Here is a 27,461-nt window from a genome sequence, read left to right as displayed (position 1 = left end):
ACACTAGGTAGCATCATGGTCAATTCATAAAATAATTTATGGGAATTTCTGGGACAGAAACTCCAAGAGATAACAGCAAGTTGAGAAGTTTCCTTGGCTTGATCAAATACATGGGTCCCCTTACACCACATACGTCTGAACACAACAAACCTGTGGGAGCTGATGAGACATGATGTTCAGCACTGGTGGTCAGAGCCACATAACAGAAGTTTCATGAAACTCAAAGAATAATCCAAGGGTCAAGTCTGTCATATATGACAGAAAGAAACCTTTCACCCCGCCAAGTAGTTGCTTCTCCTAAAAGGGAGGCAGGACTGATGCAAGAAGGAAAGTCCATAGCATTTACATCCAATACACTACCTCAGCTGAGATGAAGTATGCTAACATAGAAAGAGCATTTTTAGCAATTGTTATGGACCAGACCAGCACCCTCCAACTCCCTTACCCTCAAAATATATAAAGGAGATAACTTAGACCCTAACCTTTATACAGGCAGTTCTCTCATAACGTGATAGTTGCATTCTTGTGTGACTTTGTGCTATAGAAAATCACTATACTTGTACAGCAGAAAGTTTGTGTTATCCAAACGGCGTCCACTATTCATCAAACGTGTTACAGCTAACTCGCATCAACAAAACATGCGTTATAGCAGAAGTATCTGTATTTATTTAAAGGCAAATGTAAGGTGCTGTGTTTTCGAAGTGATTTGATTAGTCCACCACCAGGCTTTAATCGAACATACTTTATTCTTACAACACAGTTAAAATACAAAATAAATATCAGCATAACTTTAACTTGATTGAAACGCTTAACAAGATAATGTATTATTTAACCACTAATCATCAACTATTCCAATACAGGCCGCATTTCATAAACATACTCTTGGCAAGGCAATTTAACAAAACAGTTAAGGTTCTTATGTGCTGCCTCTCTCCAGTCCAACAGAAAGAAATACTGAAAGTAACAGTCTGCCTCTCGTCTAAGACTCTAGTAGCAGAGAACTCAAGCTGTTAGCTCAGCAGTAGTAGAGACCTTCTCACTAACAAAATAAAACTAAAAACCTTCCTGGGTCTGTAAGAGCCCTGACCCGCCCACTCAATCTCCTTTTGTCTAATTTTAAAAAAAGCCTAGGGATACTCTCAAGCTATTTAACAACTGCCTGTCTGAAGCAGACACTCTGGTACCACTGTGGCAACACCTCTCTGCAAGAAAAAAAAGCACAGAACATCTATCTCTCAGGCACAGTACCGTCACTTAACCATGTATGGATGACAGAAGTTCCATACATATTTCCATGGGAGAACATTAATAGTGGGGAGTTATCATCCCCCACTGAAGCATATCTAGAAAAAGAACCTATACAAAGTGCCAGCAAAACTATGGAAGCTTTTCTTCAGAATTATGACTTCACTCTGAAATAGAAGCGGGAGAGAATATAGTGCTAGAAAAGACTATCTTTGTCGTTACTGCAGAAAAATAAAACGAAATAGAAAATTCAACACCTAGTGAATATAACACCAACAAGACAAAATCAAAATTAGACATAATACCAGCAAAGACAAGGAATTACAGATTCTCTCAGCAAGTGATCTACTGATGGCTGATAAGATACACCAAGAACGGACAGGAAGTTGGCAGTAGTTATCTATGTGAGATGACATCTCACCAGAAATTGGTATTCTGTTAGCTTGATCTACAATTATACAGACTGAAGAACAATCACACCAAAAACAATGCAGGAAGAACTCTTCCAGAAAATACATGAAGACCACAAGGAATGGAGAAGTGTACTGGACAGGCAAATGACTCAGAAAACATGTTGTCTATATTCAATATATGCCAGAATTAGAGAAACATACAGCAGAAGGAAGAGATGATAGCAACTGAAGGACCACCAGACCGTGGGAGTTGATTTATTCCCAAAGCAAGAATGGTAACTCTTATTTGTGGGCCACGATTCAAGATTCACTTTTATCCATAAGGTTAAAGACATGACAGAATGACAAATCATCTCAGCAGTACAAGTTGTATTTGCTGAGCAAGGAATTGTTAAAAATATTTGCGTGTGACAACAGCACCCAGTTCACATCTTTGGAATTTAAGAAATGCATTATGGCCTCCACCTCATCACCCTCCAGAATACAGGCTTTACAGAAAGTCTTATGCAGATGATTTAAAGAACTCTTGCAAAATGTTGAGACACAAAGGGAGATTGAAAACTTGCCTTATCGTTACTGTGAGCCCACCTTCCAAGGCTGAGCTGGAACCACCTGCAGAGCTGCTGAATGGAAGAAAATAAAAGACTACACTTCTAAGCAAAAAGCATCCTCCAATAGATGAAGAGGAAGTGAGACAGCAAATCACTGAAGCACAGGAAAGAGGAAGGCAGCATTTTCATAAATCCCCACCTGGATTGTTCAAAGATCAAACTATACATGTACATGAACTAAATCATGAAAATATGGAGTCCAGCAAAAGTTATTGCTGAAGCTGATACCTCAAGATCATGTATTTCCGAGACTGAAACTAGGAAGCAAATGAGCAGAAAGAGTTCATATTCGACGTAAACTTGAGTTCAAAACCAGAAAAAGTTTAATCAACACTGTGAACATCATTAACCAAGGAGACAATATTAGCAACAGAAAACATAATTCCAGCAAAGCCAGAAGAAACATGCACAGCATAGTTGTAGTGATTGGAACAAGGTCAGCCAGGTGGAATTCCGAATACAAGTTTGATTGGGGCTGTTAACCTGGTCCAATCAGGGAGTCCTGGCTGGCGCATATAAACAAGAGTGTGTCAGGGATCCTGTTCACTCGAGGAGCTGACTGTGAGGTAGCTGGGTCAGTGTCTTGTACTATGTGTGTGTAAATAAAGGGTGGTTTGGTGACGAGATACTGGCTTCTGTGGAGCTAATTTAGTGACAATGAGAGGAAAACACGCCCATGAAGAGATTCGCTTGCAATAGTCATCACTGAGTTGGGGTAAGCATTTCTGGCATCATGTTGCCATAGGGAAGCTGGACTCATTCGAGCCAAAGGCTGGACTTTGGGAAGACTTACTCCTGCTGAAGACTGGGCTTAGTAAGTGGAAAGGATGCATTACTTCTTCTGGACAAATGATATTGGGACAGATGAAAAGCCACGAGGAATTCTCCTGATAGCTTGTGGACCCACAGCTTTGTTGGTTATCAGCAGCCTAACTTTCCTGGAGGCAGCAGATACTAATAACTTTCAAGAGTTGACAAATTTCATTCAGGAATATTACAATCCCAAGCCGCCTTTAATTCTGAGATGCTATCAGTTTCAGTTGGCAGGTCGAGAAGTAGGGGAATCCGTGTCAGGATTCTGACAAGGTTAAGGTGACTGGCACAGGCTTAACCTGAAGTGAGACGCTCAGAGATCGAATGGACTTCAAACAGACATTACAACTGGCATTGTCATTAAAAAATGTGGCAAGTGGATCACGAGTTACCGGGTATCGTGACGGAAGTGGACATCCTCACCAGGCCACCTGAGTTTGGGGAAAACCACCTGAATGAAAGTCAATGCACAGATTCACACAGGACATTTCCTGAACACAGGGACTCTCGGTCAGCCCACAGCAAAACCCCAAAACAAAGCCAAGTCTCAGCCAAATGGTTAAAAGTTTCTCCAGGATCCGGGCTGGTAGTCTATTATTGTTGCTGTCAGAATGCAAACTCAACATAGCAAAAAGAGCCCTACTAGACTTAAACTGAATAACAGAACACATAAGCCAGCATCCAGCAGAGTGTACACCCTGGGAAGTCCACCTACAGCTGGTTTGGAACAGTTAAATTGCTTAGCAACATACAGATCAGAACTAATCAAAATAAACATCTGGCTAAATAGTCACCCAGTTCTAACGGATGTTGATACCGGCCCAGCTGTATCAGTGATTGCAGAAACAGTCTTTCCCAAAATTTGCTCTCGAGTCCAACCCTGAAATTTGCCTAAGACCTCAGTCAGGCTGAGTACCTATACTGGGGAACCCCTACAGATTAAGGGTACAACTTCGGTTCCTATCTCTTATGAAAAGCAACTGATTCAGCTGCCGAGTGTAGTAACAGGCTCAAACCCAAGCTTGATGGGGCAAATTTAGTTGAGAAAAATTTGACTTGATTAACTTTACATTTTTTGATGAGAAACCAGTTGCCTGAGTGAAGTCCTAATTAAACAACCAGAAGTTTTTCAGGAAGTTCTAAGGGCTACGAAAGAGGCCAAGGCTACCTTATGTGTTGACCAAGAAGCAATTCCATTATTCTGCAAGGCTTGACTGGAGTAGGAATAATACCCAATTCTTCGTATAGAGGACTTACACACAAATCTGTTTTTTGTGGGGGGTGGGACTGTCCTTCATGAAGCTGGTCATGCGCCATGCATACCTGCAATTTCAATTAGATGAGGACTCCCAGAAGTATGTGACAATTATTACTCATAAGGGTTTGTCCCAATATAAGAGACTGCCTTTTGGGATATCATCAGCCTGTGCCTTTTCCAGCGGATGATGGAGAACATTTTCCTAAGGTCTACACCAGGTTGCCATTTATCTGGATGATGTGCTAATAACTGGAAAGACGAATAAAGAGCATTGAGACAACTTGGACATAGTGCTTAAACGTTTTGCCAAGGCAGGTATACACCTTAGGAAAGAAGAATCTGTTTCAGGCCCCCCAAGTGACTTACTTGGACAATAGTCGACAAGATCGGGTTACACCCTTTGGAAGATAATGAGGGCAGTCAATGCTGCCTGGGCGTTCTACGTCTGGAGGTGGTCTTGGGTCTTTGCTTAGCTTAGTAATTTATTACATAAAATTCATATGTAACCTGGCCTCCATTCTGGCACCCTTACATCTGTTATTGAAAAATGGTTAGCCTTGGAAATGGTCACATAGCCAATATCTAGCCTTTAGGGAAGTGAAGCAGCAGCTATTGTTGACACACTATGATCCCAAGCGAGAAGTGGTGCTGACATGCGATGACTCCTTGTACGGTCTCAGCATAGTAGTGGCTCACAGATAGCCCAATAAAGAGGAATGCCCAATAGTTATGCTTTCTGGACTTCGGTCAAGGCTGAATGAAAATACGCCCACATGGAGAAGGAAGGTTTGGCAGTTATCTTTAGTGTGAAAAAGTTCCACCAATATCTTTTACATAACATTGTAATAGTAATGGACTGCAAACACCTGCTAGGGCTACTTAAAGAGGGCAGGGCCATACCGCCCATAACTTCAGGTCGAATTCAATGGCAGGCTCTTATTCAGAGTGCGTACAATTACAAGTTGGAACACCGTCTGGAGTACCAAGTGGCTAATGTGGTTGCCTTGAACCACTTCCCACTGGTGGATACCCCACCGGTGGTGCTGCCACTAGAAGAGTCCATTCTGGTTTTAAACTTTCCAGTCACCCGTATGGTCGCCACTGACAATCTCTGACTGTGGACACAAAAAGATCCCGTCTTGGCAAAATTAAAACAGTTGGCGGTGATGGGGGAAAGCAAAAGAACCACCTTAACCAGAATGGAAACCTTTCTGGACCTAGCAAGGCCACATCGCTGTACAGGATGGCATGTAGGGGGAGCAAGAGTGATTGTCCTGAGCAAAGGCCAGATGCTGGCTGAACTCCACCAGGGTAATCCAGGTGTTTCCAAAACAAAGATGCTGGTGAGAAGTTAAAGTCTGGTGGCCAGGACTGAATGCCAACATAGCTGTGCACTACCCCACTAACAGAGAGTGCAACAAGGATCAAGTCTCTTCTGAGCGAAAAAGGCAATTTACAGCAGGAGATGACATTTTGTGTCAAAACCACAAGAATGGCCCTCCATGGGTAAGAGGCATCGTTGAGGTGGGGTCAGGTCCCATGATGTATAAAGCATTTTTTGGAGGAGGCAGTCCTGAACAAGCACATGGACCACATGAAAGCTGCAATCTTGCAAACAGGACAGGAGCAAAACGCAAGGCTGTCAGAATCCATGAGTTGTCCCCCTCCGTCTAGCATCAAAGAAACTTCTGAGGATGGGATGGACACAGCAGACGTCACAGCCTCGACACCTTTACTGCCTGAAAATGAAGAATTTCTTCTGAGACTCCTGGGTTGCAGAGACAGGCCAAGGTCTGATTAAACGCCACCAGTATCCAAGGCAGAGTTGGAGGATCTAGGCTGGGTGCGAAAATGCCCCAGAAGATGCTACTGGAAAACAAAAACAATGGGCCTACAATGGCAGGCTCTTATTCAGAGTGCGTACAATTACAAGTTGGAACACCGTCTGGAGTACCAAGTGGCTAATGTGGTTGCCTTGAACCACTGCCCACTGGTGGATACCCCACCGGTGGTGCTGCCACTAGAAGAGTCCATTCTGGTTTTAAACTTTCCAGTCACCCGTATGGTCGCCATACGGAGAGGGGAGAGGATGTAGTGATTGTAACAAGGTCAGCCAGGTGGATCTCATACAATGGAGTTCCCTGATTGAGGCTGTTAATCTGGTCCAATCAGGGAGTCCTGGCTGACAGATATAAACAGTAGCATCAGGGGTTCTGTTCACTACAGGAGCCAACTGTAAGCTAGTTGGGTCAGGGCCTCGTACTATGCACATATAAATAAAAGGTGACTTGGTGACGGGATACCAGCCTTTGTAGAGTTATTTCCGTAAAGGCTGTGCAGTATGCTTTTTCACCACTAAAAACAACAAAGGCCAAATCTAGGTGACATTATTATTATTTGGTAGTAAGATTTTTTAGGGAACAGACACTATAGAAGTTTATAAAGAGGGACTCTGTTGTCAAGAGGCAGCATTCTCAAGTAACACTCAACTTGCCAAGCCTCAAATGGGATTATTTCAACCATCTAGGTATACAACATTTATTGACATTACTGTTACACAAGTAGTTTTGCTGAACAGTTTCAGTTTTTAATCTCAAATATTACTTTCTACATTTGGGGCGAAAAAAAACAAGCAACAGATGAGCGTAAAGTAACTACTCAAAAAGGGGATAAATCTTTCATTCTAGAGTCCACCGCATTATTCGCAAATTTAAATGGTGACAGCACTACATACTTCTGAGATTTTTTCTGCAGGAGCAATTTCCCCAATTTTATATTTTTCCAAATATATTTATCCACTTATTTAGGCAGATGAAATTAGTTAGCATAACGTACATTCTACAATTATGAAATTATGATTTTAACTTATTGGTGCAAAATAAAGTTATATATCGACGATGCATATATACGTCCACTGTATATGTCTTTCAACTGTTATAAGCCTATTTCCCCCTCCCTCAAAAAATAAATTCCTCATTTCCATTATGAATGAGAAAATACTTATTTTGAAAATATATCCCCTAGACATGATGGGAAACACCCTTTCAGCATCATGTCAAACTTCTCAAAAGTGTTGTTTTATAATAACATCACTTCCCAATCGCTAAACACCAATGCAGCATAACCCCAACCAGTTCAGTTTGAAATAGAAAGAAAGTAAAAGTGTCAAAAAAGTAGGAATCAATAGTCTTTTGAGTTGTAGAAAACCAACCAAATTTTTAATCAGTGGAGATATGCTGAACAATATAATTTCAGACATAGTATTTTTGGCTCAGTTAAGTTATTATGCTTGTTTTAGATTGATAACTTACTAAAGTTGCTAAATATACTTTTTCTTTTCAGATATATCATTACATTTTACCAATGAACACCAAGAAATATTAGTGTAACAATAATATAGCAGGTGTTATGTCGGAAATTATTTATGCAGTTAGGTATAGTTCTAACAATTATATTAAAACATTCTGACATAGTTAAACTGGAGCCAGACATCATACAAGAATTGAAACACAATCCTAAACCATCCTCATTGAAAACAATATACATCAATAGACAGTGACCAGGAGTGGAAAAAGGTTGTTATGCTCCTGAGCCCAAGAACATGAAGGCCAACTGTAGCAGTACAATTGTTGCTCTGATTGGAACAGACCAAGTCAGAACTTGGGATCTTTCTATACTTTATAGCTCAGTGAAAGCGCAGAGAGCATTTATTCCCAAGTTATCACTGCCAGAACACAAACAGGTTCCAACTGACTTGCACAGCCTTCTTTTGGTCTTTGAATTGATGTGTTTTGAATTCAAGTTTCATAGAAGCAACTATATTGGTTTAACAGCTCAAAGGCAGGAATAGAGAAAGTTTATAACTCCAAGAGAATATATTGTTTCATCAGTCATGGAATAGTGCAACACATACAAGTGATATGAGAGTGATATTCAGTCTGCAGCTTAGGGACAGCCCTTTTCTTTGACCATAAGTAGTGTAGATGCAAAAGGTAGCAAGATGATGGAGAACAAGAGTAGGCACAAACAATATCAATATCTTTAGTATAGAGATATGTGCTACTTACCATATGCCTTTGGCAGGTCACAGGAACAAGTTTGTGACAGCGCTTATGGACCAACAATTTGCAGTTGATACACTTGTAGCCCTGCCTGCCTAGACCCCATATCCTTTCACTGCAGTGTCCACAGTAAGCCTTCTGTGGAAAAGAAAAACACAATTAGCACACATTTTTAATATTCATTTTTTCAAACTGTATCCACTTATGACAAGCATGCCTGTTCTTCAAAAGTGAGCACCAGTGCAAGAAATTGTTGAGTCAAGTTAAATCACACAGCAGAGTTGAATGGGAAACTGATCGAAGATAAGGTGGTGCTAGGTGCTGGGACAATATAGAATGAGCGGGATTGTTTTTAAGAATAATGTATGTCCCATTTATAACACAGCAAGATGGTTGGGTAATGGTAAAGTAATGCAGAAGCCCAGTCTAAAGACATGGGTTCGAATCCTTCTATATAAACTGGTGGAATTTAAATTCAATTAATGAATAAATTAATGAAATTGAATCACTTAATCAAGCAAAAAATAAATTTTGAATTGAAAACTAGTTTAATGTCACAAAAATTCGTCTGATTCCCTAAAAGGCTTTTAGGGAAGGAAATCTGCTGTCCTTCCCTAATCTGGCCTACATATGTCCCTGGACCCACAGAAAAGTGATTCGATTCTGAATTGCACTGGCAGTCCACTCAGTTGTACCAAATAGTTACTTAAAAGTCAAACAGGAACAAAACTGGATGGGCCACTTGCTATCAAATTAGACACCAGAAGTGACAACAGTGGATGCCATCCTGGCAACTCTGCAAAATCCTCCTTTCTAACATTTGAGGCCCTTGTTCCAAAACTGGGAGACCTGTCCCACAACCTGACATAAGGTCTGATTCTGAGGAGTTTAACTTTGTCCCAGACATCGACATCATCATCTCTGGCAAAGTCCTGTCAACTGGCAGGCCATGTGGCACGCTGGCATACAGTTAGGAGGGAACTGCCCTTTAACACTTTAATATTGACCCAAGACATACAAACATGTGAAGAAGGGACAGGAGTCAACCAACTGGCCCTTTGAGCCTGCTCCACCAGTTAATAAAATTATGACTGTTCTGATTTCAATCTCAACTCTACATTCCTGCAAATCCCCAATAATCTTTCATTCTTTTGGTTAGCAAGAATCTACCTCTGCCTTAAAATATTTAAAGATTCTGTAACCACTGCCTTTTGGAGAACAGAATTCCAAAGATTCTCAACCCTTTTTTTTTTAGAAAAGGCTTCATCATCTCTGTTTTAAATGTGCGCCCCCTTGTTTTAAACTATAACCGGGTTCTAGACTCTCCCACAAAAGGATACTTGTTTTCAACATCTACCCAGTCAAGTCCCCTCAGGATCCTGTATGTTTCAATCAAATCACCTCTAAGCTTTTCCTTATATAGGTATTTCACTCATTTCAGCTATTAGTCAAGTAAACTTTCTCTGACACATTATCATCCTTCCTTAAGTCCAATGATCGGTACGGCCTACAATACTCAAGATGCAGTCTCACCATTGTCCTGTATAATCAAATCATAATCTCCCAACGCTTGCATTCAATTCCCCTCGTAATGAACTGTAACATTACATTAGATTTCCTCATTATTTGCAGTACCAGCATAACAACCTTCTGTGCTTCAGGCATTACAACAACCAGACATCTCTGCATCTCGGAGCTCTGCAATATCTCACAATTTATACATTTTTTTTAATTCATTGTGCCAAAATGGGACAACTTTACATTTTTGGGCATTGGACCATGTGAGATGTCATGGCAACAAGTTAAACATGGACAAAAAAGCCACCTACTTATTACTACCTATTGCCTTTCTTCAGATGAATAATTCAGTACTGAGGAATAAGTACTCAAGTTGAAAACCAATTTTAAGAAGCATTGAAAATGGCAAGGGCAAATAATGTGCTTTGGATTGGGGATTTCAACATCCATCACTATGAGTGGCTCAGCAGCACCACATTTGATGGGCTGGCCAAGTTCTGAAAGATACTTCTGTTAGACTGGTCCCGAGGAATGTATTGAGGAAATCAACTTGCTAGACTTTAGCCTAACTAATCTAGTGGTTACAGATACATCTGGCTATTATAGTACAGTTAGGAGTCACCACTGCACAGTCCTCACAAAAATAAAGCCCTTGACAGTGAATATACTGTCCATCATTTGTATGGCGTTGACACTATATTAAGTGGGATTGATTCAGAACTGATTGACTAGACAGCCATGTGGGCCATCAGGAGCAACAGAACTGCACTTAGCCATAATCAATGATGGGTGGGTGTAGCAAACTAGTGCAAAAGATTGGGCTGAAGCACTTGCAACCATCTTTAGCCAGAAATTCCAAGTGGACAATCCGTCTTGGCCTCCTTCCAAGGTTGTCTGCATTACAGATGTCAATTTTCAAGCAATTTGACTAATGAATTTGACACCAAGAAACAGCTAAGGCACCAAATTCTGCAAAAGATATGGATTTCTACAAAATCTCAGCACAATACTGAAGACGTGCATTCCACAATGAGACACATTCAGAGCTACGTTGTTCCAGTACAGATACAATAATATGAAAATAATATGGAAAATTGCCCAGGTATGTCCCATCCTGAAAAAGCAGGACAAAACAATCCAGCCAAATAATCGACTGATCAGTCTCTTCTGGATTATCAAAGCAGTGGAAAATGTTGTCAAAAGTGCTCTTGCTTACACCACAACAACCTGCTTACAGCTGCTCAGTTTGGACTCTGTCAGGGCCACTCAAATCCTGACCTTATTACAGCCTTAGTCGAAACATGGACAAAAGAACTGAACTCATAAAAGAGTTAAAAATGATGACACTTGAGGTTGGTCTTGAACTCAGGTCTCCTGGCTCAGAACTAAGGAGACGATCACTATGGCCCAAGAGCTCTTAGAACCCACTGGCTTGAGTCCTAGACCAACTCATCTTCAGCTTCAGCTGCTCCACCAATGACTTTCCCTCCATCATTAAGCCAGATGTGCAGATGTTTCCACGGCGTGCATTACCATTCACAACTCCTCAATGACACAAACTGCTTCAGTATCTATGTTAAAGACCTCAACAACAACATTCAGGCTTGAGTTGATAAATGGCAAATGCAATGATCTTCTCTAACTTGAGAGAATCTACCCATCACACCATGACATTCAATAGCATTACCATTGTTAAACATCCCATTATCAATATTTTGGGAGATTTCCTTTGATCAGGAAACTGAATCAGCTCTATAAATGCTGTGGCTACAAAACCAGGTCAATGACTGGAAATTCTGAGACAACTCACCTCTCGATTACCATTGAGAAAGCATATTTCAGGAGTTTGACAAAATACTCTCCATTCGTATGGATCAATGTAACTAACAACCTGCTCGATCAGTAGCCATCCACAAACATTATCATCACTCCCTTCCCAAATAAAAGTGTGTGTGCGCGCATGCGTGTCATCTACATGATGTACTGACGCAGTTCACCAATGACCTTTTGACAGCACCTTCCAAACTGGTCCTTCTAGGTTACCCAGGTGGCAATCAGTATGGGAACACCATCACCTTCAAGCTATGCATCATTATTTTGGGAACATCTGCTCCATGATTCAAGTACCTTTTACTATCAGGAATTAAAGTTTACTGGTAGAACATGGATAAATGTAAATAAAGCAAGTTTGGAGCACTGAACTCTTAATAGATTGGGACCCTATTGACGTAAGAGTTTAACAGCTGGAAAGTGCACAGCAAAAGACAGATGAACTTAGTTAGCTAAAGAGCTGGAGATGTGCTGTCTACAGTGCTTGCAGGAGTGGCAACTTTGTGTTAAGTTTGGAGCTAAATTAATTTAAAACTACTCTGTACACTCTGAAAGATTGTTAAAACCCATTTATTTTATTGGATCAAAGAAAATAAATTGTAAGTGAAGGATAATTAACTTGAAGGTTGGTTAGAGGACATCTCAGAACAAGCTATGTCATTATTGAGATGATGGAAGCTTAGGGGGGTTCTCCAGTTTAAATCTTCTGGTCGTTGACTTTGGAAGTTAATTGCAATTGGATATTACGTGGTTTGCAGCTCAACAAGAGAAGTTAGCCAAAATAAATGTCACTAAAACACATCTGCATTGTAAGCAGTGTAAAGCACTGAAGTCCCTTTTACCAAGAGGAAGGTGGGTAAGGTTTAAAAAGTTAGTTTGAATGTTCCAAGGAACCAAAGTAGAAGATTGCTTAGTTTGAAGCTCAGAGAAGAACCTACAATTGGGCTCACAGTGTTTTATTGCAGAAGAAATGAAACCGCAGAATAGAGTAGGAGGATTGGGAAAAGTAACCAGAGCAATGGCCTGAAGCTTCCATAATCAAAAGAGGATGAGTAAAAGATATACCAGTTTAGCTCGAGTCGAGAAGAATTTTCCAGAGTTCTGAAACATACTTATGGGCTGTCTGAACAGAGATGTATAACTTCAAGATGGAAGTGTCTTATAAAAGAAATCTTGTGGAAAGTAAGAAGGAAATTAAATGCAGAACATACATAGTTATAAGCCATACTGTTAAAGCAATGGTGCTTGTTTTGTTAAATTTCTTCATAATAGAATTTATTTTGTTAACATAAGTGAAATCCAGTGGCATTGTTTTGTTAGTTAAAACAAAGTGTTTGGATTTTCTTTTGGGAACAACATCACTAGTCCTTCATTGCTGCTAGTTCAAAATTCTCGAATTATCTTCTTTAAAGCTCCATGGACTGACACAGGACGTACTGCAGCAGTGGACTTTTTAAAATTTAACCTATTTTTCAAATCAACCTGTTCAGAGATGTTATTACACGCTTTGGAGCAGGTGGGATTTGAACCCAGGACTCTTCGCCCAGGGGCAAGGACACTAGTACTGCACCGCAAGAGGGTCCTCAGTTCATTTTTTTGGTGGTGATTGGGAATTGGCAATAAATGTTGGCTTTGGAAGCAGTAAAAATACCTCCCTACTTGAAATCTCCTCCTTAAATGTTCAAACATGTCAAAACTTGGACAATATTCAGGTTTGGGGTTATAAGTGGCAAGTGATGTTTGTACCACACAAGTGCCAGGCATGGCCATCTCTAACAAGAGAGAAAATAACCATGGAATTTTGATATTCATTGCTGAATCCTGCATATCAACATCCTGAGAGATACAATTGACCAGAAACTGAATGGAACCAGCCTTATGAATACTGTGGCTGCAAGAACAGGGTGCTTAGAATCATGCAACGAGTAACTCACTTCCCAATTTCCGTTGACAAAGCAGAAGCCAGGAGTAATTTTTTTAAAATTCACTCATGGCACATCGGTACTTTGGGTGGGCCATCATTTATTGCCCATCCCTTGTTGCCCTTGAGAAGGTGATAGTGAGTTGCCTTCTTGATTCAATGTAGTCCATGTGGTGTAGATAGGTCCACAATGCCTTTCAGGAGACAGCTCTAGGATTTTGATCCAGTGACAGTGAAGGAATAGTGATATATTTCCAAGTCAATATGGCAAGTAGCTTGGAGAACAACATGCAGATGGTGATGTTCCCATTTATCAGCAGCCCTTGTCCCTCTGGGTGGTCATGGCCATGGGTTTGGAGGGTGGTGTGTAAGGATCTTTGGTGAATTTCTGCAGTACCACCGGTAATTTCTTATTACTTTTTATATAACTAGATCATTCCTGGTTGTATGGGGACATAGCCAAGCATGCCATAGTGGATTAATTTTATTGTCGACCGTATTTCATAATCCCATCAAATACTTCATAAACAATATCTTTTAAACTCCTCTACTTTTGCTTAAATTAGAATGTTTTTTGAACTTCTCACAGAAAGCAGAGACACAGCAGAAGCATCACAAATAATCAATAGTTTATATATTTTCATATTGGTATTTGCTTGTATTGACTAGCTGGGCCAGATAGTTTGCTATCTGTGTTGTAGAGTGGATGTTATTCTTCTACTAGTATTTCTAAGCTGGAAAACAAACTGCTGGACATTGTGTTAAAATTGTAAATGCAAATCTGAATATTGGAAGTTGTACATTTACATATAGAGTAACAATTCTTAAGCCAAACAATCATGTGGCACAGCAGTAGCATCTTTTCCTCTGGGAAAGAAGGTCTGGGTTCAAATTCCACCTCGGGTCTGACAGCCACAGAAGGGGAGTCAAACAGATTGATTATCAACTATATACCTGCGACAAGTGGCAACAGTTGGAGGGTTTCCTGGTCAGCCAGAACCATAGGGTAGTTACAGCATTACAGCCTCTGCGTATCAGAAGACTCCACATGCAGGTTATTATCATGATCAAATGTCATCATTGTTGAGGAATGGCTCTACATACACGTACGATATTCTTACATTAGGGCACTGGACAGGTGATCTATTCATGCTGCCCATTGGAGTTTAAAGGTTGTTGTCCCTGGATTGTGAATAAAAAGTGTGTGGGGGGTGAGGTGTATAGTCCCAAGATCATTTGGGAGGAGAAATTTCTTCACTTCATCTTTGAATACCTTTAAGAGTAGGAGAGCCATACTTTTGGTTTCTCATAGAATCAAGGGATAAGAAGAGCCAAGAGCAAATTCTCTTTACTCGCACCCTTTAGAAACTATATTTACAATTAGAAAATTCAGCACACGCCCAATTTTTCCACAGCATAATGTACCATTACATTAAAGCAGTAAGACCCCCACTCCACATTTTAAAAGCTAGATATAGAAATATTAAAAACATGTTTAAAATATGAGAGTGTGAATCCAGACTAAATTCAAAATCCTAAGGTAAACAAAATCAGAACATGATCTGTTTGCAAACAGGGTTGCTAGATTGGCACGGTGTCTCAATGGTTAGCACTGCATCAGAGATCCAGGTTCGATTCCAGCCTTGGGCAACTGTCTGGTTGGAGTTTGCATATTCTTCCTGTATCTGTGCGTGTTTCGTCGGGTGCTCTGATTCCTTCCCACAGTCCAAAGATGTACACATTAGGTGGATGGCCATGCTAAATTTCTCTGTAGTGTCCAGTGATCTGCAGGCTAGGTGGGTTAGATGTGGGGCTACATGGATAGGGTAATGAGCTGGATCTGAACGAGATGATCTTTGGAGGGTTGGTGCAGCCTCAATGTGCTGAATGGAGATAGTAGGGATTCAAATACACTGTTAGACAAAATGGTTAATTTGTCGTTCCTTGCACAATAACTTTGTTACCTCATCAGTGTACTTTGAGAAAGTGACAAAACTGCAAAACAGCTGTGCTAAATTGGATGAGGGAAACAGCGAGACAGCACGAAATTGAAATGACAGAGGAAGAAAATGAAATATGAATAAGTCGTATGAATATGAACGAATTACAAACCAACATTAGCAGTTTGTGGTTCACTTATGACTGAAAAGTTACGAAAAGGTAGTCAAAATAGGACAGATTTGAGATTATCTGACCTCAGTGTTAGCGCTAAAACCCGCAGTTTCCTCTCAGACAAGAGATATTTGGCGCAGAAAATATGAAGTTACCCAAGGTAAATATGTTGGCACATGCTTTGCAGATATATCATGGGATTCAAATTACAACTTTAGTCTAAATTATTCAATTTGACCAAATATGTTATACATGTTTAAATTGGGGTCCGACCAGGGCCACCAAGTTCCTGACCTCTTTGTGATCTTGGTTCAAATATGGTCAAAAGAGCTGAAATCCAGAAGGGAGGCAAGAGTGGCTGTGTTTGATGTTAAGGCCGCATTTGACAGAATGTGGCATCAAGGAGCCGGAGCAAAACTGGAGTCAAATGGGAATCAGAGGAAATCTCGCTGCTTGTTGGAGTCACACCTGGTACAAAGGAAGATAGTTGTAGTTATTGGAGGTCAGACATCTCTGCTCTACGATAGTTCTGCAGAGGCCCCTCAGGGCAGTGTCCTAGCCCCAACCACACTACTGCTGTTTCATCAATGATCTTCCCTCCATCATAAGGTCAAAAGTGGGGTTGTTTGCTGATGACTGCACAAAGTTTAGCACCATCACGACTCCTCAGAAACTGTAGAAATCTATGTCCAGTGCAGCAAGACCTGAACAATACTGAATGTCACATGTGCCAGGCAATGTCCATCTCAAACAAGACAGAATCTAACCATTGCCCCTTGATATTCAATGGCATTATCATCACCAAATACTCCACACTACCAATATCCATTGACCAGAAACTAAACAGTACTAGTCATACAAATACTATGGCTACAAGAACAGATCGAGGCCAGGAATCATGCAGCCAGTAGCTCATCTCCCAATTCTCTAAAACCTGCCAACCAACTACTAAGCAAAAAACAGAAACGTTGTAGAATACTCCCCATTTGCCTGGATGGGTACTACTCCAACACAAAAATCTCAGCACCATCCAGGACAAATCAGCCCTCTTGATTAGTGCCACAACCACAAACATTCACTCCCTCTAACACTGACACACAGTAGCAATAGCGTGTGTAACATTAACACTGCACTGTACCGCAGAAATTCACCAAAGCTCCTTCGGCAACACCTTCCAAACCCATGACCACTATCATCTAGAAGATTAAGGGCAGCAAGTACATGAGAACACCATCACCTGCCAAATTCCCCTCCAAGCTATTCACCATCCTGAATTGGAAATATATCACTGTTCCTTCAATGTTACTGATCAAAATCCTGAAACTACCTCCCTAACAGCATTAGAGGCACCTACATTGCAGCATTTCAAGAAGGTAGCTCACCAACACCTTCTGAAGGGCAACTAGGAAAGTTGGCACAGCCGGTGATGCCCATATCCAATGAATGTATGTAAAACATGAAGGATTCTTAAAGGGCTTGACAAGATAAATGCTGAGAGGATGTTTCCCTTCATGGGAGAGGCTAGGGCCAGAAGACAAACTCAAAATAAAGAGGCATCAATTTAAAATTGAGATGAGAAGGAATTCCTTGGAGGGTTAAAATTCCTTCAAACTCCTTGCCACAGACGGCTGTGGGGGCAGAGTCCTTGTGTAAATCAAAACTCAAATAGTTAGATTTATGATCAGTAAGGGAATAAAAGGTTTTGGGGCAAGTGCAGGAAAGTGAATGCGAGGAGTGTTGGATCAGCCGTGATTTTATTACCACAGAAAATTAGCCAGAAAAGTTGCTGATGTAGAATTAAAAGTGCAGTCGAAAACATTCGACGTGATCAAGGCAAGCAAAGAGAAATACATCACATGAGAAAGCAACAAAATAATGAAATTAGGGCAAAACTGTAACTGAAGAAAAAGCCATTCACTAAGGACATTGATGATGACAAAGGGAATACGAAAACACTACCAAAAAAAACCCCAAAAACAATCAGGAAGGCAAAAGGGTATTACAGAATTCAATTATCAAGGAACATGAATCAGTATTCGCAAGACAAAAAAAATGAAGCAAAAAGATAGGAATGCACAAATCATGTATAATAATAATGAAATGGCAAAAACATTCAATAGTTACTTCACATCAGTATTTACGAGGGAGACTAACAAGGTAGGCACTAACACAGAAACAATAAAATAATTATGCTGGCAAGAGGGGGGAATAGTTGATAACCTAATCAAACTTGGACAAAACAAAGCTTTACTGCCAGATGGATTGCATCCATACTTACTAAAACGAGGTAAAGAAGAGGAATTAAGCATCTGCAACAGGAATAACACAAGAGAACTAGCAGATAGCCAATGCTGTTGATAAATTCGGAGATGTAACAGGTGCAGGAACTATAGACTAATTAGCTTAATGATCAGGAAGCAATTCCACAATTCTGCAAGGCCCTCCCAGTGCCATTTGCCTAAAGGGCAAAAGTAGAGACAGAAGTCAGAAGGCTGGAAAGTGATGGAATCATCAAACCAGTCCAGCTTGCAGATGGACTGCACTCGACATACCGATTGTGAAGCCCAATGAGTCAGTTCACCTTTGTGGGGATATTAAACAAACCGTAAACAGCTTTTTACAGCTGGGTAAATACAAAATCCCTCACATCGGGGATTTATATGCAAAGCTGGCGGGGTGGGGGTAGGGAGCTGTTCTTCACAAAGCTGGACATGAGCCATGCATATTTACAATTGCGGTTAGACAAGCGTTCCCAGAAGTATGCCACAATTAATACAAATATGAGTGTTTACCCCAAATGGTAGTCTCATATTTGGTATATCATCAGCCTCTGCAATTTTTCAGCGGATGATGGAGGACATTTTACAAGGTCTACCTCAGGTCGCCACTCATCTGGATGACGTGCTAATAACAGGGAATTTGGACATAGTCCTTAGACATTTCTCCCAAGTGGGCACATGTCTTAGAAGGGAAAAATATGTGTTCCAGGCAACCCAAGAGACCTACTTGGGCTACAGAGTCGACAAGACTGGGTTACAGCTGTTGGAAGATAAAGTGAGGGCGATCAAAAGTGGCCCAGCTCCGACTTCTGTACCAAAGCTTAGATCTTTCAAAGGTCAACTTTGGCAATGGTGTGTACCCGAGCCATAGCTTTCAGGGAAGTGAAGAAACAGCTATCATCCTCTAAGGTGGTGAGATGATCCCAAGTCAGATTTGATGTTGAAATGCAGCATTTGGGTAATATTAGCTGACTGGTGGCCTAATGGAGGGGAACAGCAAATAGAGTATACGTCCATGACTTTGACTAATGCAGAGCGTAAATACGCCCAGATAAAGAAAGTTAGCTGGTCATATTTGCAGTCAGGAAATTCCTTCAATACCTTTATGGACATAAACTTGTAGTAATAACAGACCACAAACCCCTGCTAGGTCTAAGTAAAGAGGACAAAGCAGTGCCACCCATAGCCTGAGGTCGAATTCAGCAGTGGGATCCAATACTAAGTGCATATAATTACAAGTTGGAACATCATGCGGGAGGCCAAGTACCAAATACAGATGCATTGAGTGGACACCTGCTGGCAGGTACACCACCAGTGGTATCATCACTGCAAGAGTTGATAATGGTTTTAAAGTTTCTGGATACTGTGGCTTCCAGTCACAGCTGATGATAGCAGACTTTGGAAGCAGAAAGAACCGCTCCTGGCAAAACTGAAACAGCTGGTGGTGATGGGGGAAAATCGAAAAAGCCGTCACAACCAGAACTGAAACCTTTTAGGACCCAGAAAGACCAGATCACCATAGAGGATGGCATATTATTATGGGGAGCAACAGTGATTGTCCCAAACAAAGGTCGCTGCCAGATACTGGCTGAACTCCACCAGGGTTATCCAGGGGTTTCCAAAATGAAGATGTTGGCGAGGAATTATGTCTGGTGGCCAGGATTGGATGCAGACATAGCCGTGTTGGTGGTGTAGTGACCAGAGTGCCCACGAGGACAAAAATTACCACCAGCAGCTCCCCAACATTCGTGGCAATGGCCAGGTAAACTCTGGACTCTGTTACATGTCAACTGTGCAGGTCCTTTCATGCGCAAAATGTTTTTAGTCATTGTGGATAACTAATCAAAATGGCTGGACATGCATAGAGTTCATTCGTCAAACATGGGCCAATGATAGAAAAACTGTGCTCGTCTTTTACAATACACAGACTCTCGGAAGTGTTGGTCATGGATAAAGGGCCATCGTTTACCAGCAGGGAATTTGAGTATTTCCTGAAGTTAAATGGCATTCAACTTTTGAGGACCATCCATCATCCAGTGGTCTGGCAGAAAGAGCAGTCCAAACTTTGAAGGCAGGCTTTAAGAAACAGCCTACAGCATCACTAGATACCAAATTTTCCCAGTTCCTTTTTGATTATATAACCACCCTCATGCAACTACAGGGATAACTCCAGTAGAGTTGCAAATGGGAAGCAGACTTCGTACCAGGTTAAATCTGAACTTCTTGGACCTTGGGGGACGGAGGGGATGAAATGACATCAGGAACACCAAGGCTAGACACGAGACTCCGCTATATGAGTGAGCCGGTTTAGTTCAGGGGACAAGGATTGGCGTAGGAACCACAGGAATGGCCTTGCACGAGTAAAAAGGCATGGTCGACATGAGATCAGGTCCAATGAGTATAAGGTTTGTGTCATAGCAACCGTCCTGAATAAGCACGTGGATCATATGAAAGCTGCAAACTCAAATGGGGTGGAAGGAAAGCGTGCCTGGCTCCTCAGAACAGTTGGAAAGGCTGGTAGAAAGCATGGGTTCTCCTTCCCCGTCAAGCATTTAAGAGACCTCAGAATCTGAGATGGACATGGCAGATTTCACACCCTGATGGATTTGCCAACCGAAAGCGAGAGAGAATGAATTTCTTCCGAGATGCTCTAGGCGCATGAGCGGAACTACTGTGTGTTCCACGCTGCCTGCATCAGAGGCAAAGTCGGACGTGGACAGCAGCGGTTCAAGAAGGTAGCTGACCACCATCTTCTCAAAGGCAACGAGAGATGGGCAAGAAATGCTGATCCTGCCAGCAACTGCCACGTTCCATGAATGAACAAAAGAAATTAGCAATACGTGGTTCAGATTTTAATGATGAAATAGGGAAAAAAACTGCAAATTAGGGATAACTGTGGTGGTTGTTGCTGGAGTTTGATTTAAAGTCAATCGACACATGTATTAGCATGCTGGAACTTTGGTTTCATTCAAAGTCCATGATCACTTAATCTCAGTCTCCTGCTCTTGCTCCCAAATTGAATATATGTTGTGAATATTTTTACATACATTAAACCAATAGAAGGCTAGTTAGTATTGATGCTTGCGTATGTATCAAAAAGACAATATTAGCATAGATTCTAGTAATGAAGTTACTCACTCTGTTAAAATGTTTGGCCTGAAAGAAATGCCCATTCACACGGTAAAGCTTCCGCCATCTTCTAGCGCCACGTCTATAAATTGATTCTAAAACAGAAAGAAAAAAGGTGTAAAAAAAAACTAGTATCTGTTCTGGCAACAGTTAAGTAAGCAAGATAGGATATAAGTGGTATCTCTCTCTGTCACAGCATGCCTCCCATAGTCTGAGCAGCAACTACAGAATTATGGAAATCTCATGCTAAAATCCTGCCAGGTTTCTGATGGACAGAGCAAAGGGGAAAAAAAAATCACCCCATTATTGCCTGCTCTTATGCTTCACTCATGGTTTTGTTTATAACAGGTGTTTTTTTTTCCTGGAGTAAGTAGGTGAAACAGACAACATGAGATGTGCATTTGGAGGCAACCTTGGCTACAGCAGTTGTTGCTATTATATAATCTGCTAAGAGTAACATAAGAGAAACAGCAATCCAAGTCGCAGTGGTTGAGCACTACTCTTTCCCACCAAGGAATACTTTATACAAATTTAAAAATAGGGATGTAAAATATTACTTGCTGTGAAACCTCATCACGAGAGCAATTAAATCAGTAAGCTATTTGTGACAAACAGTTGGCTGTCAATGAGACCAAGGTAGAAAAATTAAGCTAATTTCCACAATCTGACTCATTTACAACAACAGAATGTGGTACTTCTATGTTGTAAATAAAAACCTAAACAAACACAAGGCAATGAAATGAAAGGCTTGAATTTCAGAAGCACCTTTCATAGTCTCAAGACTGAGGAAATTGCTTGAAACTTAATTAATTAATTTTGAAGTGCAACAATTTTTCGTAGAAAAATGGAAGGCATCTGAAGGAAGAGCAATTCAACTGGCAACGGCAACAGACAATAATGTATTAGGTTCCTAAAACTATTGTCGATCAACAAAGAATATTTAATTGTAACTCTGCATTCAGTTGTTAAACTTAAGACAGGTCTTGTGGCACAGTGAATTGCATTCCTGCTTCTGCACCAAAAGCTCTGTTCCAGTCCGTCTAAGTACTTAATGGTCAAGGAAGGTATGTTCATATCAACCTGCAAATCCCATCACCAAGTCACCCTTAATTTACGTGTAGAAAGTCCTTGACACAGATTCAGCTTTCCCGGAGCCAGCTCTCAGACCGAACAGAACCTCTGACATTCCTGTTCATATCCGTCAGCCAGGGCTCCCTGACTGGACCAGATTAACACCCCGAAATCAGGGAACTCATTCAAAGAGGTCCACCTGGCAGATCTCATTACATATCATTACACCTTCCAACACATGTTAATCACAGAATGTTAAAAGGAAGAGATGTTCCTAGTCAGCCATGTGATACAAATAAACTTAGTCCCTCTACCATCACGACCCATAGCTCCAATCTACAAGAGGCATGTTAAGATGATGTGTAGTTTTCACAACAACTTGGACTCCCAAGTGAACCGTAACATGCAATACAGAAATTGGGTATTTGATCCTCTAGTGGTGAGATTAGAAGCAGGGGCCCAAAGAATAGGAGGGAGACATGGCAGGATCGCTCACCATACCTTCCTGCTACTGGGGAACTTTCCCAGCGTTGGGAGGGGAGTGAATCAGCTGGCCTCTCTTTGGGCATGGGTAGCCAACTGTAATGATAATTTTCTAAGTTTCAATTAAGAACAAAGCAAACTGACAATTAATATTGGAACAACCTCCACTGTGTACAGAGGCCATCACTGCAACTCAGGTGCTCTCACAGTGGCAGGTCAGGGTGGTCATCAAACTCAGGGACTCAATAGCCAAATGACAGGGCTTTAAGAAAGACAAACCACAATTTACAACACAAACAATTCTTAGTCGGATTTTCCCTCCGCTCATAGGGGTCCTACTTGCATTAGCCCTCACTGCCACTGAATTTCACGAATGCTATCAAGCACGTCTCTATGTTGAGGCTCTTTCACAGTGCTTAATCTGCCTCAGGAGTACCTACCTCTGCTCAGGCTCCAGGCTAGTTGTCAACCAATTGGGCTGTAGGATCTGGACCCCAACTGCTGTCCTCAACAGGAGGCAAACAATTGGAAGGCTGTTCTGGGAAAGCTGCTAGACAGGCGCATTACCAACAAGTGCAGGCTATGAATTTCCTTTTCGTCTTGACATCAGGGTCCTGAAGCCTGGAAAAATCTAGCTTTATAAGTCAGAAAATGACTTTCTCTACCATGTCAAATCCTATGGTCCCGTTTTCACCCTGTACGTTTACATACTGTTCTTTTTCAACTGTACATCCAATTCTCTTTCATAAACTTTACTTCAACACGAGTTGTACAACGTAACCATGCTGTGTAAAGTCTTTTTAAGCCGTGTCAAATCTTTTTAATCAACTTATTTTGTGATCACCTTCAACTTGTGGCCTCCTGTTAGTGCTTTGTTGATCAATTTATTATAACTCTTCAATAACCTGGAAGGCCTCCATCTGTTGACCTCAACAGATTTAGTGATAATAAAATTATATTCAATCACTCTTCACAATGCAACCCAAAATTCCTGTTGCTATCCCAGTGAATCTATGCTTCACAATTTCCCCTCTGACAATGTTTTCTTGAAACATGATTTTTGGCTTCTGAACAGCATGACTTTTATCATTAATATAAAAACATGTTGGTGCCTGATTTTGGAGCACTTGCCTATTCAAACACCCAGTTTCAACAACGAAACTGATCAAGTGTAGTCAGATTAGCTGTGGTGTAAATTTCCCACTGAACTGTTCCAGCTTCAAAAGAATACCCATTATTGCACTAATATAAATTGTACTATTTTTGAAGAAGAGTGACAATTAATAAACAATCAGAGCAGCTGAAAGCCATGCCAACAAGTCAGTACTGTACAAATTGTACAAATCTATGAGCTAATCCTTCATCACTATAATGTGATAAGGAATATTATTCAATTTATTCATAGTGGACAATACAGATTTAAAAATAATATTCATATCTATCCCACAATTTTGCAAAGCTAGCTTGCAAAAGCAAAATTTCTCTTCTCACAGACCACGGTTGTTTTCAAAATACCTTTTGTCCTAAAAACAAGAATGGGCTCCATATTTGCTTCACAAGAATTTTCTTCATTCTTCTGTCAGCCCTTCCAACAAATATTTGTGTTGTTCATATAATTATAACAACTGAACAATGTAAATTATAACAAGTTGCAGGATTTGCAGTCTATTATTTGCTTCTCTGCGCCACCTCTACTCTCGAATTCTTTGAAGTTTCTGCTTCATTTCTCCTCTTACGGGAGCCTTCAGGGTAATTTCCCTTCCATTTTGAACTCAACTTGCAGCTAAATTATCCGATTTAATTTGGAAGATTTTGTTTTACACTTTGGAAATTGCTTCCAACCTCCAGCATTAATTTTAGTTAAGTGTTTTGGGATATTTTGCTACATGAATAATAAATATCAAAAGGGGTAGAGCTGATTAGGCATTTAAAAAGGGGTTCACACATGCTAGCAGAGGTCTTGGCTGAGGTACAAATTGAGTATTTTGCATCTATTTTTACCATGTCAAATCAGTAAAAGAGGAAGTAGTTGAGACATTGGTTGGACTATACACTGATATGGGAAGAACTAGAAAAGCTGGCTATATAACAAGCCATCAGAAGCAATAGATGTGTGCAATAGTATTGAGGGTAAGTAAAGATGGAAAGTGTAGAAGCAGTAGTCATCATCATCCAATTCTGAACAGGAATGGCGCAAGAGGAATAGAGAATTTCCCTTATTCGAAAAAAAAAGGTGCAATAGATAAGCCCAATGATTTCATTTAACATCAGCGGTAGAAAAGCTTTCAGAAACTGTCATCTGGAACAAAATGAAAAGGCATTTCAAAAATAAAGTGAATTAATTAAGGAAACACACCATAACATTGTTACATAATGAGTTTCTCAGCAAATTTAAAGTTCAATGAGCAAAAGGGACATTGGAAAAATGGGCTCAAAGTTGCATTTTGTTATTTATATTAATGATCTAGGTTTGGACATGAAGGGCGCAATTTCAAAATTTGCAGGTAACAAAGCTTGAAAATATCGAGCACTGTGTGAAGGTCAGTGATAGATTTCAATAGGCCATAGGCAGACTGGCGAAATGGGTGGACACCTGGCAGGCGAAACACAGTTGATAAATGTGAAGAGGCACATTTTGGTAGGAGTAACAGATAAAATAAAAAGGGTACAGCTGGGGGTTGCAGGAGTTGAGCAAACTGGGGTATATGAGCAAGAATCTTTGAAGCGGAGAGGGTAGGTTGAGAAAGTGAATATGAAGGCATGCAGGACCCTCAGGCTTTATAAATAGGATCATAGAGCACAAAAGCAAATAAATTATAGTGAACCTTCAAAGGACTCTTGTCCAGTTGTTCAACTTGTTACAAGGCAGCAGACTTTGTTGTTAGATTCCTGAATTAGCAGGCTAATTGTATGAGGAGAGATTATGTCAACTGGAATTATTTTCGATGAAGTTTAGAAGAAATATCAGATGTAAAATTTTGAGGGCACTGGACAGACTGGCTGGGGAATCCAGAACAAGTGGTCGCAGTCTCGGGATATGCCCAAGCCAATTCGGTCCGAGATAAGAAATTTCTTCACTCAGAAGATGAACCTATGGAATTCTCTACCATTGTGGAAGCCAAGTCATGGAATATACTTGAGAAAGAAACAGATAGACAGATAAAAGGGTAGATTTCTAAAGGCTAAGAGTGTCAAAGTTATGAGGAGAGAGCAGAAGTAGAGAATCAGCCACAATTGGATTTAATGGCAGAGTGGTCTCAATGGATCGAATGGCCTACTTCTATTCCTTTTCTCTTCAAATGTTTATGGTTGTCTGGGTTTCGTGCACTAATCTTCTCCATCACCCCTTCCCTTTTAAAGACAATGACTCAGTGTTGGCATTTTTTCAAAACTAATGATATACTTGGAATACTTGGACTATCTTACCGACACATCAGTTTTTGCAAAAGCCACTCCAAGCAGGATGCCAACAGAAATGAGAACCAATAAGAGCTTACAAGAGAGTTTATTTCCTTCTGCATTGCACCTTCTCACCAGCACATTTGTGAATAGGTGTTACTGGAGCATGATCATGAAGACAACTCTGAATAACAATTCCTTCCCCAATTAAACGGCCCTTACCACTGCCAGACTTAAGATGAGGAAGGGTCACTGGACCCGAAACATCAACCCTATTTTTTCCTTTACAGATGCTGCCAGACCTGCTGAGCTTTTCCAGCAACTTTGTTTTTGTTCCTGATTACAGCATCTGTAGTTCTTTAGGGTTTTTTTTTTTTTAAAAAAGATGACGTGTATGAGACTGGAAATGAAACCTGAAAACCTCTGATCTGCTGGGTTCATTACATATTGAAGGAAAATCAAAATAGCAATCAAAAATAAATCAGTGCTTCTTTGTGGCCATAAATGGTTACTTGTAAATCAGAAGCTGTGTGAAAAACTGGTACTAGTACATTATCAAAACTACATAAACATTATAGATCTATTATCCAAACTATGGGCCATTTTTCTATCAGTTATATAATCCCGAACATTGGCCTACACCTTTGACTTACCAGTTGCTCGTATGGTATAATCCTGTTCACTATACAAGCAAGTCAATTACAACACTCAGGAGACAAGCACCGTTAACTCTGACATGAAAATAAAACAAAGAACTGTGACTGCTGGAGATCTGAAACAAGAACAGAAATTGCTGGCCATACCCAGCAGGTCTGTTAACAACTGTGTGGAGAAAGCAGAGTTAACGTTTTGAATCCGGTGACTCTTCAACATATTTAATTCAGTTCAGAGGAACAGAAATACATCTGTACTGCAAAACAAGTGGATGATTTGTCACAGGCTTGCCCAAAAGCTACGAACATTCAAACTATTACAGAGACTTTAAAGCATTCACAGCCATTACTGCAACCACACTATCTAAATGGAGATGCTATGCACATTCAGATAGTAGAGTAGCCATCATATCTGTAGTTCTTGGAGGGAACCTTCAGCTTTCAGCATTCAGCAAGTATATGTAAAACTGCAACTTGGCCATATCCTGGTTCAAAGATGTTGGTCCCTTATTTTATAGTACTTTTAAAGATGACTAAGCAGCAGATGGTACTTTGAATATATATGAAAAATAGCTATATGCTGTTGCTTACAAAGTGCATGAAATAGAGCACAACTGATACAACAGAACAATTAAAGCACAAACGAACGTATAATTACTAAGTGC

General features: G+C 40.6%; 1 protein-coding gene across 4 annotated transcripts in view; it reads right to left on the bottom strand.

Annotated features, from left to right (window-relative positions):
- The window catches only part of prkcz (protein kinase C, zeta), a 400,034-nt gene that overhangs the window by 180,476 nt on the left and 192,097 nt on the right, over nucleotides 1-27,461 (bottom strand). For all 4 annotated transcript variants that reach the window (XM_048615094.1, XM_048615093.1, XM_048615092.1 and 1 more), the window contains 2 exons: nucleotides 21,200-21,285; nucleotides 8,408-8,539 (listed from right to left, as the gene is read on the bottom strand). In XM_048615094.1, coding sequence (XP_048471051.1) covers nucleotides 8,408-8,539; nucleotides 21,200-21,285 — 218 coding nt within the window. The remainder of the gene's footprint in view (nucleotides 1-8,407; nucleotides 8,540-21,199; nucleotides 21,286-27,461) is intronic.

The sequence above is a fragment of the Rhincodon typus genome, chromosome 31 (assembly GCF_021869965.1).
Source record: "Rhincodon typus isolate 14 chromosome 31, sRhiTyp1.1, whole genome shotgun sequence".
Lineage (NCBI taxonomy): Eukaryota > Metazoa > Chordata > Chondrichthyes > Orectolobiformes > Rhincodontidae > Rhincodon > Rhincodon typus.
The sequence above is the reverse complement of the archived record's forward strand: the minus strand, read 5'-3'. Positions and strand labels throughout refer to the sequence as shown.